This window comes from Mustela putorius, unplaced genomic scaffold, assembly GCF_011764305.1.
Source record: "Mustela putorius furo isolate JIRA1106 unplaced genomic scaffold, ASM1176430v1.1 tig00000129_pilon_pilon_pilon, whole genome shotgun sequence".
NCBI classification, from domain to species: Eukaryota; Metazoa; Chordata; class Mammalia; order Carnivora; family Mustelidae; genus Mustela; species Mustela putorius.
The window spans coordinates 6,642,970-6,663,881 of NW_025421290.1; the positions used below are offsets into that span (position 1 = coordinate 6,642,970).

Genomic DNA, 20,912 nt, shown 5'->3' on the forward strand with positions numbered 1-20,912 from the left:
TAACAGGGAAGCCCTATATAAAATAAACATTCTTATCAGTTTTCTTAAATAAGGGCTTTTAAAACTCTAAATCAGAATTTCAGCCTTTTTTTTATGATTAAAAAGAATCATTGTTTTCTCTGACAATATTTTCAGATGTATTTATAAGATTATGTGACAACTTTGTCTCTAACTTACTTATTCACTGCCAAACCCCCATTGGGGTGTTAAGAAGACCTTTTGTAGCAGTACAAAGCCTTGTTAGAATGTCCAGAAGAATCTTTTACTTTGAAGTCTGTAGGTTGTGATTTTGATCTTTTTCTACCGTAAAGAGAACCTGGACCTGATAATTTATACCATTCCGCACATACGGCAGGTGCATAGTATGTGTACATGCATGAGGGTGTGTCCTGCTGCAAATGCTACTTTCAGGTGTGTCTGGTTAACAAAATAATTGCAGGCCATAAAAGGGTAAAATTTGGATTCCTAACATCTCACACTCTTTTTCTGGCTTCATAGACTATTTTGCATATAATTCTACAACTTTATTAGCATTTGCATTTTTTCACTTTAGTAAGTCATTTTAGCATGTTTCTTAACTTTATATAAAAAATGAACTTTGTGAAGAGACTAGATTAAATTGTCCCCAACTTATGGGAGCTTTTGGACAGACTTTAGAGAAGAAAAATCCTGAAAAGAAAAGCACCTAAGACTAACTGGTATTAACTTGGCAGGTCAATGTCTCACAGCATCAGCTTCATTACCAATAAAATTATGGAGTTGGAAGAGATCATCTCTAAAATCAGAGTGGTGAAGTTTTCATTTGGTGGTTATTTTGTTGCATTATTTTTCTACTTAGTGGTAGATAGAATCCCAGAAATTAAAACATATGCATACTACCAGATTGTAAATACTCCTATAGGGATTCACTAACAACACTAGAATATCTAAGGCTTTTCCCTATTTCTGGACCATGGAAACAATTGTGTACTAAGCACAATAATATTTTACAAAGATTACTTTAGTTTGCTGCTGTCTAAGTGTTTGTATAGGATCCTCAATGGATGTATTAGCGGGCTATTATAACAGGATTGCATACTTGTCCTACCTTATGTATCTTTTCAAGTCTAATCACCAGTATGTATTCACAGCATTTTCAACAACATCTCTGATAAGTTTTATTTTTTAATTACGAAATACACAGGAAAGTGCCTATAATGTCTACTTTTTATGTTTTCTATTTTTTTAAAATAAAGATTTATTTGAGAGAGCTAGAGAGAACTTAAGTAGGCAGAGCAGCAGGCAGAAGGAGAGGGAAAAGCAGGATCTCTGCTGAGCAGGGAGCCTGATCTGGCTCAATCCCAGGACCCTGGGATCACGACCTAAGCTGAAGGCAGATACTTAACTGACTGAGCCACCCACACACCCCAATATATGTACATTTTAAACAATAATAGTAATCAACATTATTGTATCCACTGTCAAGCATAAGAAAAGTAATATTCCTCTAGCTCCTTTGTAGCTTCCATCCCTTTCTGAAGACTTCGCTATTCCCAGACTATCCCATCCAGCACCATTTTGAGGTTATTGCCTTTCTTTATTGTCTTACTAATATATATTATGTAATTCTGAATGATTTATTGGTTAGTGACCTGTTTTTTTGTTTTGTTTTGTTTTAAGATTTCATTTATTTATTTGTCAGAGATCATAAGTAGGCAGAGAGGTAGGCGGGGTGTGGAGGAGCAGACTCCCTGCTGAGCAGAGAGCCGGATGCGGGCTCGATCCTAGGACCCTAGGATCATGACCTGAGCCAAAGGCAGAGGCTTTAAACCACTGAGCCACCCAGGCACTCCTAGTCACCTGTTTTTGAACTTTGTATTCATAGGAAGGAATTGTATATATTCTTCTATAACTTTTTTTTGCTAACTGTCTGAGATTCATAGCTGTTATCATCGTATGGCTGTGGATCATTAATGTTCATTGAATCGTTTCACATACCATGTTTTATTTCTTCTACTATTAATACAGTTTTTACATTTATCTTGTTGTTGTTAATAATCTAGAAAATCCTTCTGCAGTGTTAAAATAAAGTTAGCAACTTCCCAAATGCTTTAATCAATCTTCTTACAAGCATTATACTCTTTTAGGAAAAAAAAAGTATTTCAGGGGAAAAAAATAAGTAAAGTTAATGTTAAAATTCCTATGTGATATTAGAATTTCTGTATTACTACCACATAATGAGAATTATTAGCAAAATCATTATCTAGAAAGCTGCAGTTCCAGTGTCAGAGGGAATTGTGTATAAGTCCCATGAATGAAGGAATCAAAGATTTCATTGTGGAAATTAGAAGCAGATGCTTCTAAGTTGGAGGATTTTCCGTGAGAACAGCACTTTTTGTTGGCGATGTCATGCTCGAAATTCATCTTGGTTGAAAGGAATTTTTGTGCCTGGTTGCTAAACCTGATATGACTTCTGAATACAGATGGCTATGAAATACTAAAGTTTATCTGGTTGAAAATTCATGAATTTTACCATTGCCTTTGTTCTTTTGTTGGTTGCCTATCTAACATCTCCCCTCATCTCTCAGCTTCCCAAAGGTACTCAGATTTTTTGATATCCATGTAGTGCAGGGGAAGTTGATCCTTTCTCTAGCTCTAGAGGTGGGCCTCACGTGACCTCAACTAGGCTAACTATTCCTTGTCCCTGCCCTATGATGGGGGTGCTGGTGACCTAGACATCCAGTTCGGCCAAGTATCATTACTCTTGTTTACTTCCTCATTCTGGTTTATTTGATCATACTGAGAGATGCAAGCCTTAAAACACAGTGGTTCCAAGTTAACAGGAAGAAACTAGATTTTGCATGACATCTCAAACTACATCAAATTACCCACAAACCCTTTTAGCCTACTTGTAGTTTTCAAGTTACTTTGGTTTTTATAAATTTCCCTTATAGTATTTAACTAGTTTACTAGTAGTTAAGATTTCTGTAATTTCTACCGTATGCCTTATGTCATCCTTTAAAGTAGATGCTGTTGTTATTTCCATTTTACAGACATGGAAGCAGAGATGTAGAGAGGTGATAGAACTTGACCAAGGTCATATAGCTACAAAATAGCTGACTAATAGTCAAACCAGATAATTTGACTAATGGAGTTCAAGTTTGAGTTGGATAATTTTGGCACTTGTGATTTAATGCCTCCCAACCAATATATCTTTTTTTTTTTTTTAAGATTTTATTTATTTATTTATTGGACAGAGAGAGAGATTACAAGTAGGCAGAGAGGCAGGCAGAGAGTGGGGTTGGGGGGGGGGCACCTGGCTCCCTGCTGGGGCGAGAGCCCGATGCAGGACTCAATTCCAGGACCCTGAGATCATGACCTGAGCCAAAGGCAGAGGCTTAACTCACTGAGCCACCCAGGCGCCCCCAATGTATCTTTTTATATATTTGCTTTAACATAAGCTGGGAGATGATGGGAGATGTAAGATAGACAACCAATAAAAAGAACAAAGCTGGCTTAACTTGATACATAGGGAAACTTTCCTAGAAACTGTATTTTTGTTGACAATTTGGAGATTATTATTTTTTCATGTTTGTCTTCTACATTTAAAGACAAGGAACAATATGCACCTTTCCGCTGTAATTAACATGCAGAAAATATTTAAGAAGCTGTGACCAATACTGACTCCCATTTCTAGAGTGGGGACAGGAGAGTGCTTCTTTAAAAATATAATTTTAATCTTTTTTTTTTTTTTAAACAACTTATTTATTTATTTGTCAGAGAGACACAGAGAGAGAGAGAGAAAACACAAGCAGAGGTAGTGGCAGGCAGAGGAATAAGTAAGCTCCCCAGTGAGTAAGGAGCCTGATGCAGAACTTGATCCCAGGACCCTGGGATTATGACCTGGGCTGAAGGCAGACACTTAACTGACTAGGTGTCCTCATAGTTTTAATCTTAATTGCTAGAGAATTCGCATGTTTGGTGATTTTATAAATAATTTACTCCTCACATCCTACTGTGTGCCTATTATAGACCCAGTACTACCGCAGACATTAGAGACATTAGATGCTGATGGATCCTGTCCTGGAGGAGATTCCAGTTCTCCATGGGGAGACAACTACAGAGGGTGATATGAGCGCAAGGGAAATGACCCTCTATTGCCTGCCTATGTGGAAGCAAGCTTCCCAGACAAGTATCTTGAATTTTGGGGGGAGAAAGAAGATATTTTGTTTTTATTCTTTTGAAGGTGGGTGGATAATATGCAAGGAAGGATATCTAGGCAGAGGGAACAACACAGTCAAGCACAGACATATGAGAGCAAGACTTGCTCAGAGGACTATGAGGAAAACAATTGTAATAAATGTTAAGATATGAGTTAGAGAAGGCCACACAGAGGCTGGGTGGAAGCCGGTGGTGAAAGATTCTGCCTTAGAGTTGAGGTGTTTTCCCATGGAAGTGCTGTAGCATGAAAAAGTGTGTGAGCTGGGATGTGAGAGATGGTTGTGCAGTGTAACAGGGTTGCCGTGGCAGCATTTGGGGCGATGGCCGACTTCAAGAGTGAGACAAGACAGAACATCTAGAAATCCAGGTGAGAATTCAGTGAATATGTATGGTGGAGGAGAAAGGCACTAGAAGGATAGATTAGATAGAAGGAAGGATTTTGTTTGTTTGTTTTTGTTTTTGTTTTTTTTTTCCACTAAGCTTTTTTTTTTTTTTTAAGTGTATGTATAGCAACGAAATCCCAACCTTCTGACCACCGAGGTTCACTTTTGCTGTCCTTTTTCTCCCCCATCTTCCTCGGCCCTCATGTTTGAAAAGATTGTCTATTAAAATAAATTGTTTTGATTTTTTAAATCAGACACGTAAAACTGTGTTATCAAAATAAGCACTTGAAAAACGGTATTAAAATTGCTTAAGTGAACACTCTCAGTTTTCCTTGAAATATTACCAAGGATAAACGTGCCAGGTTTTCTTTTTTTAATATACTGTACCAGTTTTATCAGCATATTTGAAATATTAAAAATAATTGTAAAGCTCTCATTACCTTTTTTTTTTAAGTTAAAGTATGGTTGACACAAAGTGTACATTAGTTTCAGGTGTACAACATAGTGGTTTAACAAGGTTCTGTGTTATGCTCACCACAAGTGTAGCTGTCATCTGTCACTATATAATGCTATTACAGTGTCCTTGACTGCTCCTTATGTTGTACCTTTTAATACCCATGACCTCTTTATTCCATAACTAGCAGCCTGTATCCCCCACTCTCTTCACCCATTTTGCCTAGCCCTCCACTCCCCTTTCCTCTAGCAACCACCAGTTCTTTGTATTTTTGGATCTCTTTCTGCTTTTTGTTTGTTTTGTTTCTTAGATTCTACATACAAGTGAATATGGTACTTGTCTTTCTCTGTCTGACTTCACTTAGTGTAATACCCTCTAGGTCCATCCTTTTTTTTTTTTTTTTTTTTTTTTTTTTTTTTTTTTTTTTTTGGCAAATGGCAAGATCTCGTCCTTCTCTGTGGCTGAGTGACATTCCATTTTATCTATATGCACCACCATTTATCCATTCATCTTATTGATGGACACTTGGGTTGCTTCCATATCTTGGTTGTTGTAAATAATGTTGCAATAAGCATAGGGGTGCATATATCTTTCTGAATTAGTTTTTTAGTTTTAGAATTAGTTTTTTTTTTTCCTTTGGGTAAATACCTAGTAGTGGAATTAGTGGGTCATATGGTAATTCTATTTTTAATTTTTTGAGAAACCTCCATACTGTTTTCCACAGTTGGCTGAACTAGTTTGTATTCCCACCAACAGCGCATGAGAATTCCTTTTTCTCCACTCATTGCCAACACTTGTTATCTCTTGTCTTTCTGATTTTACCCATTCTGGCAGGTATAAGGTGATAGCTCACTATGGTTTTGATTTGTATTTCTCTGATAATTAGTGGTGTTGAACATCACTGTATGTCTTCTTTGGGAAAATATCTATTCAGGCCCTCTGCCCATATTTTTATTGGGTTATTTGGGGTTTTTTGGTGGTGAGTTGTGTAAATTCTTTGTATATGATATTAGCCCCTTATTGAATACATCATTTGCAGATATCTTCTCCCATTCATAGGATGCCTATCATTGCAAATGGCAAGATTTCTTTCTTTTTATGGCTGAATTATATTCCATTGTATATTTATACCACATCTTCTTTATCCATTCATCTATTAGTGGATGCTGACGCTACTTCCATTTCTTGACTACTGTAAATAATGCGGTGATAAGCAGAGGGGTGCATGTATCCTTTTGGATTAGTGCTTTTGTGTTTTGGGGGTAGACACCCAGTAGTGCTATTACTACATCATTTAGTGTAGTTCTGTTTTTTACATTTTGAGGAACCTTCATGATGTTTTCCGGAATGGCTGCGCTAGTTTGCATTCTCACCAACAGTGCAAGAGGGCTTTCCCTTTCTTCACATCCTCACCAACACCTGTTGTTTCTTGTGTTGTTGATTATCTTATTGTAGTTTTAATTTATATTTAAAAAAAAATGATGTACTTTGTTTGAATTATTTCCTTTTTATACATTCGCCAGAAGTCAGACTATTGGGTCAAAGGGCACAAACATTTGTAGGACCAGCAACGTAATTTTATTCCTTAGAGTATGATAAGCGTTAGTTGGCACCAATTCAAATCCATTTTGATTGGAAGGTGCTTTGCCATTCCCAGCTCCAAGGTGCCTGTAACAAATCTCATTAATAAATAGAGAAACAAAATAATCTATTAGCTACAAACAAGAGAAAAGCACTATTTCTTTTAGAACTCAAGAGATGATTGACAGAATAGATTGATTTAACCACCATACCACTACCAAATAGCAGTTCTTCCCCTTACTTTCTATAACACAACATCAATAATGGTACTTGGTAGTAAAGAGTAGCTAATTTAATACTCTTCACAACAGTTTGATTTCAGAAGTGAGAAAAATAGACACAAAGAAATACAGAGCCTTGCCCAAGGATACCCAGGTTCCAAGCCTTTCAGCTTGGATCCAAATCCAGGCAGTCTGAATCCAGGCTCTTAAGCCGCACATTATATTGCCTCTCACTATGTTCCTACTTTCCAAACTTAACATTTCTCTTGATTCAATAACTGCATTTCAAGTGTAGTTATTACTTGTATTATATGTAGGTGCTTGCATGCACATGTCATATATGTAAAATTTATAAATATACTCACATAGATAAAATATGTATATTTGCATACTACTTTACATATGCTAACTATATATCACAGCTGCATTTCAAGTAACATACACAGCCACTTATAGTGTGTAGTGTAAAAATGCTAGAGTCAGGTTATAGATTGCATTTGGTAGTTAGCAGATTTTCTCCTTGCCACATTTGTATAATAGACCCCAAATTAAAGATATTTTTACTAAAAAAAATAAAATAAAATAAATGCTTTTACTAAAATTGCTACGACTGTACTGTAAACTGATCCCTTCTCAAATTGCTATGTGTTCTACTCATCCAGAATAGTGGTGTCAGAACTGCAACTCAAACACCTAAACTTTTCAGTTACTCAGATTTTTTTTTTTTTTTTGGGCCTTCCAGGTCTTCTTTGCTAATGATGAATATTCATCCAAGAGAGTGTTATCCTTTGTCCAAGGAGAGGAGTAGCTCTCTCCAACCCAGCATTTGTATAACAGATTTCATGGAAGAATTCTGGCTTCACTTGGGTTATACATTCACCCTTCAGACCAAGCACTGGGACTGGAGAATGGGGCACCCGTTTGGCCAGCTTTGGTCACATTCATACCCTATGTCATCTCTTCACCCTTCCAAAGTAGAGAATACACTGATTGATAGCCCCACTGGAAACATGTGGGATTGGAGAGGGGGCACTCCTGGTGGAAAGAAGGTGCCAAAGAGAGTTACACAGATGTCTTCGACATTGCATCTTTTGGTCAACCAGCATATTGGAACCTATGCATTCATATACACTTTCTCTTTTTCAATCATAAAATTTCAAAGGAGTCACCACCTAGTATAATGTAACTGCCCCATTTATAATCAACATTACACTTACCTTCCCCACCCCAAAGTTTAGCCGACTTGTTGCATCTGGCTCTAAATTCCAGATCTCTAGGTGATATGTATTTTTGCTGATCAGTTGTAGATGTGCCTTTTTATGACCTGGCAGCACATGACTGTTGTTTCAATGAACCATCCACCCAGTAACCTGATACCTAATACTTTATATTCATTATCTCAGTTTCACCTTTTTAATAGTTCTAGAAGGCCAAAATTACATATTTTACAGCTCAGAGATTAGGTTTCTTGCCTGTGGCCATTGTAGAATCCATATTAGGACTCAGGTTTGACTCTTTGGAAAGGTTAAGTCCATCTTTTTAATCAGTATTCTTTCCCTGTGGCCTCTAAATAGCTGAGGTTCAACCATATGAAAGGTGATGTTAAGCTTTTCACAGTCCTTCATTTATCTTGGAGAGCAATGGTTGGAACATGGCAAAGAGCAACGAGTGATCTTTCTAGAGGGTTTGGCTCCAGGTAGTTGATAGATAGCAACTACTTTCCTTTTCAGATAAAACAGTAACTGGAAAAAAAAGGACATGAAATGAAAAGTGTTCAATTTACTTATTCTTCAAATTAAGTGAGAAAAATATTTCTATAGTCCCAAAATGACTCTTATAAGCAAATTACCCTTACTTAAGAAAAAATAACTTCATAATGCCTAGCATACGAACTGAAACTCAGGTATTACTTGTTTCCATGTTTGTTTCTATATTTCCAGGTATAAAATCAAAATCTAGAACTCTTCAGGAATAAGTACCTGATAATAATGGAAGTGTACTTATGTGAGAAGTTTGGCAGTACACTCCATTAAAAATTTAAGTTTCAAGAAGGCTAAACATCAAAGTGGCCTCTGAAGCCAGAGGCTAGTAAGACATTCAAAAAGTTGAAAAAGTTGTCTTCAAGATTCAAGCCAGGTTTCTGAGTTTTGACTCAATTGCTGACATTTAGTTGGACAGTATGTGTTTAGTAAATGTTGTACTATTACAGACATACCTCAAGACATTGCAAGTTGGTTTCAGATCACAGCAGAGAAGTGAATATGGTAGTAAAGCAAGTCCAGTGAACTTTTTGGTTTCCCGGTGCATACAAAAGGTAGTATTTGCACTATACTGTTATCTTTTAAGTACACAATAGTATTATGTCTTAAAAAAAAGTATGTACCTTGGGTTCCTGGGTGGCTCAGTGGGTTAAGCCGCTGCCTTTGGCTCAGGTCATGATCTCAGGGTCCTGGGATCGAGTCCCGCATCGGGCTCTCTGCTCAGCAGGGAGCCTGCTTCTCTCTCTCTCTCTCTCTGCCAGCCTCTCCATCTACTTGTGATTTCTCTCTTTCTCTCTGTCAAATAAATAAATAAAATATTTAAAAAAATAAAATAAATAAAACTTAAAAAAAAGTATGTATCTTAATTCAAAATACTATATTGCTAAAAAAAAATGCTAACCATCATCTCATTTTTTATCAGGTCATAATTATTTCACTGGAAGGTCTTGCCTGTGCAGTGATGACTGCTGACTGATCAGGGTGGTGGTTGCTGAAGGTTGGGGTGGCTGTGGCAATTTCTTAAAATAAGACAGTAATGAAGTTTCCCATATCAGTTGACTCTTCCTTTCATGAACAATTTCTCTGTCTCATGTGATGCCGTGTGATAGCATTTTTCCTGCGGTAGAACTCACTTCACAAGTGGCTTCAATATTCAAACCCTTCTGCTGCTTTATCATCTAAACCTATGTTGTATTCTGCATACTTTGTTGTCATTTCCACAGTCTTCAGAGCTTCTTCACCAGTAGTAGGTTACATTTCAAGAAATCACTTTCTTTGCTCATCTATAATAAAAGCAACTTCTTATTGATTCAAGTTTTATCTTGAGATTGTAGCAATTCAGTCTTGTCTTCAGGCTCCACTTTTAATTCTGGTTCTCTCACTGTTTCTACCACATCTGCAGTCATTCCCTCCACTGAAGTCTTGAATCCCTCAAAGTCATCAATGAAAGTTGGAATCCACGACTTCCAAACTCCTGTTCATGTTTATATTTTGACCTTTTCCCATGAATCATGATGTTCTTAATGGCATCTAGAATGGTGACTGTAGGTTTTCAATTGATTTTGCCTAGATCCATCAGAGGAATGGCTACCCATGGCAGCTAGAGCCTTATGAAAAGTATTTCTTAAATAATAAAACTAGAAAGTCAGGATGACTCCTTGATCCATTGGCTTCAGAAAGGATGTTGTGTTAGCAGGCTTGAAAACAACATTAATCTCGCTGTGTGTCTCCATCAGAGCTCTTGAGTGACCAGGTATGCAAGCAATGAGCAGTAATATTTTGAAAAGAATCTTTTCCTGAATGTTGGTCTCCATAGTGGACCTAAAATATCCAGTAAACCATGTTGTAAACAGATGAGCTATCGTCCAGGCTTTGTTGTGCCATTTACAGAGCACAGGCAGAGTAGACTTAGCATTATTCCTAAGGGCCCTGGGATTCTCAGATTGGTAAATGAGTGTTAGCTTCAACTTCAAGTCATTAGCTGCATTAGCCCCGAGCAAGGGAGTCAGCCTGTCCTTTGAAGCTTTGAAGCCAGGCATTGACTTCTCTCTAGTTATGAATTTTTTAGATGGCATCTTCTGACAGAAGGCTGTTTCACAACATTGAAAATCTGTTGTTGAGTGTAGCACCCTCATTTATTATTGGAGCTACATCTTCTGGGTAACTTGCAGATTCTACATCAGCACTTGCTGCTTCACCTTGCACTTGTACGTTATTGGGATGGCTTTTTTTTTTTTTTTTTTTAACTTCATGCTAGCTGCATACATTTTCTGTAGCTTCCTCAACTCTTTCAGCCTTCCTTCTCTCTTGGCATTTGTTCACTGACGTGGCACATTCCTTCAAGAATTTTTCCTTTGCATTCACAGTTTGGCTAAATGGTGCAAGAGGCCTACCTTTCAGCCTGTCTTGGCTTTTGCATTGCCTTCCTTACTAAGCTTAATCATTTCTAGCTTTTGATTTTAAGTAGAAGACATGGAACTCGTCCTTTAACATGAACGCTTAGAGACCATTGTAGGGTTACTAATTGTTCTTATTCCAGTATCATTGTTTTGCAGAGACTAGGAAGGCAAGGGAGACAGGGAATGGGTGGTTGGCAGAGCAGTCAGAGCACCCACATTTATTTATTAAGTTCACTGTTTTATATGGGCACCCCACACAATTCCAGTAGTAACACTAAAGATCACTGATCACACATCACCATTACAAATATAATAATAATGAAAAGGTTGAAATGTTATGAGGATTACCAAATGAAACAGAGACACAAAGTTAGCAAATGCTGTTGGGAAAATGTTGCCAGCAGGATTTCTACAAACCTTAAATTTGTTTAAAAACAAAACTGATAACCCCTCTCCTCCCCGCCAAACACATTATCTGCGAAATGCAATAAAACAAAGTTCAATAAAACAAGATATGCCTATATTTAAAAAAAAAAAAAAGCTGATGGTGAAGAGTAATGAATTTAAGGAAATTTACTCTCAGTAGTTGGTTCTCAACAATGGATGATTTTGCCCCAAAGGGGCATTCGACAATATCCAAAGAAATTTTGGGTTGTCACAACTGGGAAGTGGGGGGATTCTCCTAACATCTAGTGGGTAGAGGCCAGGAATGGTGCTGAACATCCCACAATCCCCCAGATGTCCCACACTACAAGGATATTTGACCCATAATGTCAGTAATGTAGAGATTTGAAGTAACATACCAAGAGCATTTACACAAATGAGTTATCCATGATGCAGAATTTCTAACCAAATATGAGTTAGCCCAGATTCAAGGGAAGGGGATATAGAACCCATCTCTTAATGGGAAGCATGGCAAAGAGTCTACAGTTTTCTTTAATATACCATAAGTGCTCAACAGTAGCACCTGGCACATACTAAGTATGTACTAAATGTTAGCTATAATTAGTGCTATTATTCTGTCTTTTCTGAAGAGTAGGTGAACCTGGGCATTTACTGTTTTCTTTTGGAACACTTCCCCTGGGATGGATGGATCAATGGAAGGAAGGAAGGAAGGAAGGAGAGAAGGAAATGATATCCCTCTCTTAATTCTGTTACCAGCTCAAATATCAACTTGTAAAAGATGCTTCCCCTGATTGATTACCCTGTATGAAATAGCATCTACACTACCACCTTATCTCCGTCAACTCTCTCATCTACTGGGTTTATTCTTCTTCACAGTAGATATCACCATCTACATTATATGTTTATTGTCTCTCTCCACCAGAGCAGTGGAGTTATATTTTTTTGTTCAGTGTTATATGCTCTGCACCTATGACAACACTTAGAATGTTGTAGGTGTTTAATGTGTATACATGGAATGAATGAATAAATCAATGAGGGAAAAAAACCAAGCCATTTTACCAATGGTGTTTGGATATCACTTTTACGAATACCAGACACTAAAGAGGCTATATACTATTTATTCCAAAATGAAAAATGATACCACAGTACTCATATATTTCATGCTGTCAGATGTCTTCCCATGAGAGTCGCCCATCAGAATACACATGCTCTTGGGAAGCAAAGACAGTATCATTATCTTAAGTTTCTCGGCAAGAGGTATGTCCCTAACAAGATCCTGAGCTCAAAGGTGTAGGAGCACATCTTCTATTGCTATTGTATTCTGCTTATTAGCAAATAAATATCATGGTACTGTGTGTATGATGTGAGCTTCCTAAATGTATAATAATTAAATTAAAAGGGCTCTCTGTGATCCAGTTTTCCAAGGTAAATTTTGATCTTGTTTTTGTTAGGTAATAAAGACACCTTGTTGACTGTTGAAAAGTGGCTACTCACCATGCTTGCCTTATAGAAGTCATCATATCACAGTACCACCTGTTCATTTTTTTTAGGGTGACAATCTCAGAATTGAGAATCCTCCTTTGCCTCCATTCAGAGTGAGATTATATCATGTGTTGGAGATATCTGGCAACCTGGTTCTTTTTTGTTAGTATACTTTATTATTTTAGAATACTTTTAGATATATAGGACTTGCGAAGAGCACAGGAGTTCGTAGAAACCCACATGCACCCACTTTCCCCCATTGTTAACATCTTACACGAGGGTGCTACATTTGTCATAACAGATAACCAGTGTTGATATATTATCATAAACTAGAGTTCATACTTTTATGAACCAGTTTAAAGATTAATTCCTATAATTTCTATATAATATTCTTATATATATTCTATATAATACTCCTATATTATATATTATTATATTTGTATATATAATTAGTTCCTATATAATTCCTATAATTTCTAAAAAATGAAAACTGGTATTCAGTGTACACACATCAGGTGGTGGCTTCCTGATTCTTAAAAGAAACAAAGTAACTTTGAACCAATGGGGCTTATCAGGAAATGAGGGACTTATAAAAATGTGGGTTTAAAATTCAACTGGGGGAATCTTCTAGCTTAACATATTTTATTTGTAAGTTAGATATTAATAAAGATGACAGGAGGTGGTTTGATCATTTTTTTTTTTAAAGATTGTATTTATTTATTTATTTGACAGACAGAGATCACAGGTAGGCAGAGAGGCAGGCAGAGAGAAAGAGAGGGGAGGAAGCAGGCTCCCCGCAGAGGGGAGAGCCCGATGTAGGGCTCGATCCCAGGACGCTGGGATCATGACCTGAGCTGAAGGCAGAGGCCTTAACCCACTGAGCCACCCAGGCACCCCTGGTTTGATCATTATTAAAGCTGTTTTGTTGTTACCTGAGAATATGACACTACAACATGATGTATTCTTCATAAATATCTATCCTAAAAACAATAATCCACCCTGAGATCCCTGGACAGAAAAGGGCTGCCTGGAGTAGGACATTTGCTCTCCTGGGGTTGAGTTGGGACTCAGCTGAGAACAGAGCATAGGTAGCCAGTGGCTCAGAGGCTACTTCCTGCAATTCAAATTGGTATAAATTGAGTCTGATTCTTTTCCCCAGGACTGTCTGCAATGTATGATTAAATTTTATACTGGAGCATATTAGAGATATAGACATTTTACTGTTTCATTGGAACCTTTTAATCAGCTTTCATGCAGTCTTGGATGAAGTAAAAATTTCATCCTATCTCTCTTTTAGGACTTTTTAGTTTGCCATCCTCAAAGCAGAAAAGGCAGCCAAGGAGCAGTACTGCTTCTTAAAGACTCTACTTTTTATGAAATTTTCTTTAATAATCCCCCTCCAATCTTTTTTGTTTTTTAATGCATTATTTGAATCATAAAATAAGTAAAAATTGTACTCAAATGAAATTTGAAAATTATCTTAATGAAGCTCTGGAAACATCTCAAGCCTCAGAAAATATTTTTTCCTTAGTTTATTTTTTTAATTCTAGAAAGTAGGTCAAGAGAAATACTCCCCCTTTAGTTGGTTTAATTAGGAATAGAAAATTATAGGAGTAACTCAATTTGAGGTGTAGATTTAAATAAAAATTACACTGGGATTAATATCATTTAAGATTTTGAATTTAAGTAAGATGCTTTTAATGATAGCCTGTAATTTCTTCTTGAAAATATTTTAATAGAGAGGAGACCTAAGTGTTAGAATAGATCAGTATATAAGAAAAAATCTGTCATTTTAGGATGTGACAAGGGAATTGCTTTATAGCCATACTTCTCAAATGGTATGTTTAAGAATTTATTCTACAGGACCTTAATAGATAGGACTTAGAGGAGAGGGAAAGTATTCAGTGACCAAGTAAATTAAAGAAATTTAAGAAATTGCCTGCAGGACTCCTCAGAGCCTTTAATATTGAGGATTTTTTTTTCCAGTTACAGCAATGATATGAAGCAAAGTTACATATGTTGCATATTCCTCGTTCTATACCTCATGATGTTTTCCCAGTGTATGCTGTGAAGGTATTATAACCAACAATCTGCTCGGTACCTTCCTTCTGTTCATTCAAGTGTGGTTTTTATATCTATGTGTCAGAAATACCTGGGAGCTTTTTAAAAAGATTAAGATTCCTGAACCCTGACCTGGGAGATTCTAAGAGAGCTCAGGATTCTGTATTTATTACACATACCCAGGTGATTCTGAGGCAACCAACCCCAGTCTTACAACTGGTGTTTTGGAACTGTTGAACTAAAAGTGGATTGGACTTGGGGTGCACTTAATTCATGGTTGGAGAAACATGGCCTAACCATCCCATACTGGAGATGAACTGCCATGCTGAACTTCGGTGATCCTATAGTGTAAGGTCCTGGCTACAACTTAATGTGAAACAATTGCTATTGATCCTTTAAGAAAAGCAGAATACTTCTAAGGGGGCTTCTGGTCACCTTTCTAATAAGGAAATACTGTATATAAGATTACCATTTGTTTTTACTCAGTTTGAATAGCTGCCTTGTGGATGATATTTTTATTCATACTTTAAGAATAAATAATAGTTTATGTTTACTCCTAATGCCATATAAGATCATATTCTCTCCCATTTCCTGCTGATAACAGGTGGACATTTAACCTTAAGCAAATAGACCAGATTATATCTCATTTATGCTTTGATTTATATGAGCTTTTTTGTTAAAACTGTGTGGTTATACTCTCTGATTGGTAAAACAATTTGTATTCATGGAAATTCTCTTCTGCTCTGTCTGCCGGAAAGAGACAATATAAATACTGTTGGAGAAAAATAATTACTGTTGGCTTGAGGGGCAACTAGCCTTAACATATCTTGGTTGAATAGTGTTATGTTTGCAATAATATATGAAACAGTGTAGACACACTCATTTAAAAGTAGAAATTATCCCCCATTGTTTTAAAATTATTCTCCAAAGTTTTGCCAGCAATAAGTCATGAAACACAGAAATGATGTGAGTATTGAAGATTGGAGATGAATCTTCATTACTTGCAAAAAAAAAAAAAATGTATACATTGAAACCTGAGAGAAGTTAAAAAATAATGTGTTTAGGGGAGCCTGGGTGGCTCAGTGGGTTAAGCCTCTGCCTTCAGCTTGGGTCATGATCCCAGGGTCCTGGGATCGAGCCCTGCATTGGGTTCTCTGCTCAGTGGGGAGCCTGCCTCCCCCTCTCTCTCTGCCTGCCTCTCTGCCTACTTGTGATCTCTGTCTGACAAATAAATAAATAAAATCTAAAAAGAAATAATGTGTTTAATAAACTGATTAGATATCCACAGTTCTTTTGTATACAAACATGGTCGATATATACAGTTTTGTTATTTTTACATGTTAGTTGGTTGGTAAAGTACATAGAGGTATTGTTTGTGTCATCAGGTTAAAGGATCAGGAGAGAGAGAGCAATGCCGTAAAAACTCAGGGAGTAAAAAGTTTTAAGTAGGGCTTAACCTCCTTAAGGGAGAGAGATCAACTGAATGAGTCCTAGAGATTCTGCTGATGGTCTGGAGATCCTGACTGCCTTTGGCAGAACCACATTGGCGAAGCAAAAGAGTAAAAGCCAGACCACAGTGGTTGAAGAAGGAATGTAATGAAAATGCCAAGACATTTAACTTGAGTTTGTAATGGAAAAAAAGAGCAAGATTGAGAATTTTGTTGTTGCGGCTGTTTTGTCATTCGTTTATCTCCCACGGGAGCTTGGAAGCTCCTCGAAGGCAGGTTCTCTGCCTTTGCAAGCCTTGCAGCACATAGCACTGCTTTGAATGTATGAGGTACTCACTGGCTTTATGTTTAATTCATGACTGTGAATGAAAGTTTTAAAGCAGTTGATAGTGGGCAAAATACAAAACACATTTCAGGGAGTTCTCATTTATTAAGCCAGACAACCCCAGCTCTGAGACTTGCTGTCCCGGTGCCAAGAGCAGTTGTGCGGCTGCTCATCTCCTGGCTCTCTCCTCGCCAGTCTCGCTGCCATTATTTATGGCTGGCTTTGGGGCTTTTCCTACAGCTATGAAACCTACGCAGTGGAACATCATGCTGCTTCTCCTGCAGGGCGTGTGATGAGGAGCGGAGTCTGGCTTTGGAGTGCTCGGAACCAGAGGAATTGCCGAGGACTCAGAGCCCAGCCCTGACCACTAGAGAGCCCACAACACAATGAACAAATTGAACTTCCATAACAACAGAGTCATGCAAGACCGCCGGAGTGTGTGTATTTTCCTCCCCAATGATGAATCTTTGAACATCATCATAAATGTAAGTAGATCCAACTTTAGAAATGTTTGAATATTCTGTTCCCAGCGGTGACCACATTCAAGTTACTACCTGGTGAAGGACGAAAGCCTTACAGAATGCGACTGTGAGTAATGGAGCAGAACTGGGGTGTTAAAGTTATCTATACAAGGATAAACTGAATTATGGCTTAAGAGCAGCTGCTTTCAATGTTCTTTCACCTGGGGGCAAAATAGCAGAATTTTGGTGACCGTATTATAGAAAAACTAACACCGTACTATTTCACAACTTTTTACTGAAATATAAATTTTTATTAATATATAATGTGTTTGCTTTTTAAATGCTTTTGAGTTGACACACACATGAAATGGTAGTAATTGCTAGCTTCTTACTGTGCGTCTTGATCGTTAATAGTAGCCTAAGTCTAGCCAATTTCAGGAAAGGCTGTGCACTTGAGCACTAAGCTCTGGCTTTCAGTTTTTGAGTCAGAGTTAACTTTCTTAGTTAACCTGGACATTGAGGAATAGAGCTATATCTACAGCAAGGTGTAGGGATTTTAAGTGTGCAGCTCAGAGAATTTTTACAAGTGTATATACACGTGTAATCATCATCCAGCTTGAGATATGCTGTATTTTCAGCACCCCGGAAAGATCTTCTGTGACTCCACCTGGACAGTAGTCTCTACCCAAAGGGTAGTAACTGTTTCCTCCTCTGTAATTTGTTTCTGAACTTCATGCAGCTGAAATTATGTGTTGTGTTCTTTTTTTGTATCTGACTCCGTTCAGTCAACATTTGGCCTGTGAAATTCATTTACACTATTGCACGTAACACTAATTCCTTTTGACTGTTGTGTAATATTCCATTTTGTGAATATGCCCTATTTGTTTGTCCTATTTGTTTATCCATTTATTGTTGATGAATATTAGGTTGTTGTAAGTATTGGGCTATTATGAATAAAACTGTTATGAGCATTTTGTGTGTATACCTGTACGTATACTTTTCTGGGGTTTATTCAAGAGTAGAGAATCTATGCATGTCTGTGTTAAGTTTTGGCAGAGGTTGCCAAACAGGTTTATAGTAATCAGAATCACGCCTAGCATTTTTCAGCCCCTCTCACAGCTTTCATATTCTTCCTTTCACTGATTGTATTCAGATGGAATTAGGGAGAAACTTGCCTCAGTGCATGCCTTAAATTGGTTTTCTTTGCTATATGCTAATATATCTTTAACTCAATTGCTATATAAAAGAATCTCTCTAAGTGTTACACTGAATATATATGACATTTAAGTAGCTTCATTAAAAAATTTAGACAAGAAAAGGTTCTACTTATTACCATAATTATTTAGGTTTTATTCTGACAATCGCCATAGTTTCTCAGTTTTAGTTTCTTGATTTACTAACGTAACCTCGTTTTTGCTCAGAGAGATTGTTTGAGCATCCAACCTACCTCTTGGATGAATTTTATCATCTGTTGGACAGAATTTCTTTTGATTAACAACATCATTATTCAGAGTAACTGAAGTTGTTTTTGAGTATGTGAAGTAATGGGCTATTATTTTTACACTTTGTTTTTAAAAATCTAATGAAACTCGGCAGCTAATCTTTTTCAGTTTGGTCATGGGCAGAATATGTTAACATGTAATTCTACTATGCTATTTCAGTTTTTATATAATTATTTTATAAAAAGATACCCACTGAATTTTTTTAAAAAATTCAAAATCAATGCATATAGGCTAAGCACTTAAGAAACTTCTCTCAGGGGACGCGTGGGTGGCTCACTGGGTTAGGCCTCTGCCTTTGGCTCAGGTCATGATCTCGGGGTCCTGGGATCGAGTCCCAAGTCAGACTTTCTGCTCAGTGGGGAGCCTGATTCCTTCTCCTCTCTCTCTCTCTCTGACTGCCTCTCTGCCTACTTGTGATCTCTCTCTGTCAAATAAATAAATTTTAAAAAAGAAAGTAAAGAAACTTCTCTCAGTTCTGTTTATGTCTTTAAACATAATCCACTGATTGCATTGTATATCCGTTGTGTTCATGTAAACACTTATCCACACATAGGATATGGAACGAAACCTTCCTGACCTCAGGTAAGTGGAAGGCAGACTAATCTGTCTTCATGAGGAATTTTATTCATGAAAAATTTAGAATTTTCAAAGAAATTAATTTGTACTAAAATCTCAGCTGAGGAACGTTAGGAATAACACTTCTGTTACAATTGTACTATGTGATTGTGAGAATTGAAGGTTAGCATGTAGCATCCTTTCTGACACAACATAGTAGCTGCTATTATTACTTTAATTCCTCATCAGAGATTAATTTTACGTGTCTTCACTTCCCTTATTTTGCAAAATTAGTGCAATATCCTCACAGGATGGTCAGGACTATGGATTGTATAGCCGTCTGTCATCATGATTAAGGAGGATTTTTAGAGTCACAGGGACCTCACTTGAAATCCCTACTCCTTGACATACTCTATAGCCTTGGGCAAGTTAGTTGGTTTTCTTGTTTGTTTCATTGTTTGTTTTGTCTTTTTTTTTTTTTTGCTTCTGTTTCCTCATCTATAAAGTAGAGATAATCTTCCTCTCCTCATCAGGGTCATTGTGAGGATTTAAAGATATAACATGAATAAACCGCTAATTGTAGTGCCTGGCAGCTGGGAATTGCTCAGTAAGTGAGCACTTAATAGAGTAGCACTTGTTTTAATTTCTCTGAGCTGTTTGTTCATTTCATTAGGGAGCTCTGTTAATGAAGCTCAAATGGAAAATCTGGACTCCCTCTAGGCCTATAAGATTTTCTTATTCCAGGGCACTTAGACTCCCCTGCCATGTCCAGACTCCTCTCTAGCAAGCTGTTGAACAAAGGAAGGAGGAGGGACCGAGTTTAAGTAGTGTGGAGGCCCCTCATTGCTAGAAAACCAATTCAGGGCTGCCAAAGGTCTGTCTTTTTCCACAGTGTTATCTTTGTATTCATACGACTGCAGTTGATATTTGTGGTGTTGTTGTCTAACAAATTAACTGTAGCAAAAACAGTTTTATTAATGGTCTCATTTTGTCCTCATTTCTAAATATTTTTCAAACAAAGATAGTTTATTCCTTGACATGTGTGGTTGATATGATAGTGTTGTCTTTCTGCATGTGGGGTAAACTTTGTTTTGATCCTTCTAGTTTCTCCATGAGTTTGAACTAGTAGGGGATGTTTTAAATGATTTTAATCATCAAGTAAATGTTAAATATGGAAACTTGGTAAATTTTGACAATAAAATTATGGTAAATGTACAAAAAATTTTTGAGTAATATAAACAGTGGCCAAGAGTTTATACCTGTTCACTAAGACTAAAGGAACAAGTCTTCTTTTTTGGGGGAGGGGGATATATTTTAAACGTGCTTGCTCAGTAACAATGACATTTATTTATTTATTTATTTCAAATCTTTATTTACTTTAGAGAGAGCATGAGCAGGGAGAGGGGCAGAAGGAGAAGGAGAGAATCTTGGGCAGACTCCCCACTGAGTGTGGAGCCTAACACAGGTCTCGATCTCAGGGTCCCGGGATCATGATGTGAGCTGAAACCAAGAGTCAGACCCTAAACCAACTGAGCCAGCCAGGCTCCCAAGCCACTGACATTTAGGACCAAATGCTGCTTTTATTACCACGTTCCATATGGAGTGTATTTTTAGATAATACTTTAATTCTTAATAGCTCATACTCTATATAGCACTTTTTAAAGCTCCATTGCCC

At 37.2% G+C, this 20,912-nt stretch overlaps 1 protein-coding gene across 5 annotated transcripts in view; it reads left to right on the forward strand.

Annotated features, from left to right (window-relative positions):
- Window positions 1-20,912, forward strand: part of FRMD6 (FERM domain containing 6) — a 74,704-nt gene that overhangs the window by 21,266 nt on the left and 32,526 nt on the right. For 3 of the 5 annotated variants that reach the window (XM_045069394.1, XM_045069411.1, XM_004738777.3), the window contains exon 2: window positions 16,960-17,204. In XM_045069394.1, coding sequence (XP_044925329.1) covers window positions 17,106-17,204 — 99 coding nt within the window. In that variant the 5' untranslated portion in view covers window positions 16,960-17,105. The remainder of the gene's footprint in view (window positions 1-16,959; window positions 17,205-20,912) is intronic. The other 2 variants (XM_004738775.3, XM_004738778.3) reach the window with 1 other exon arrangement.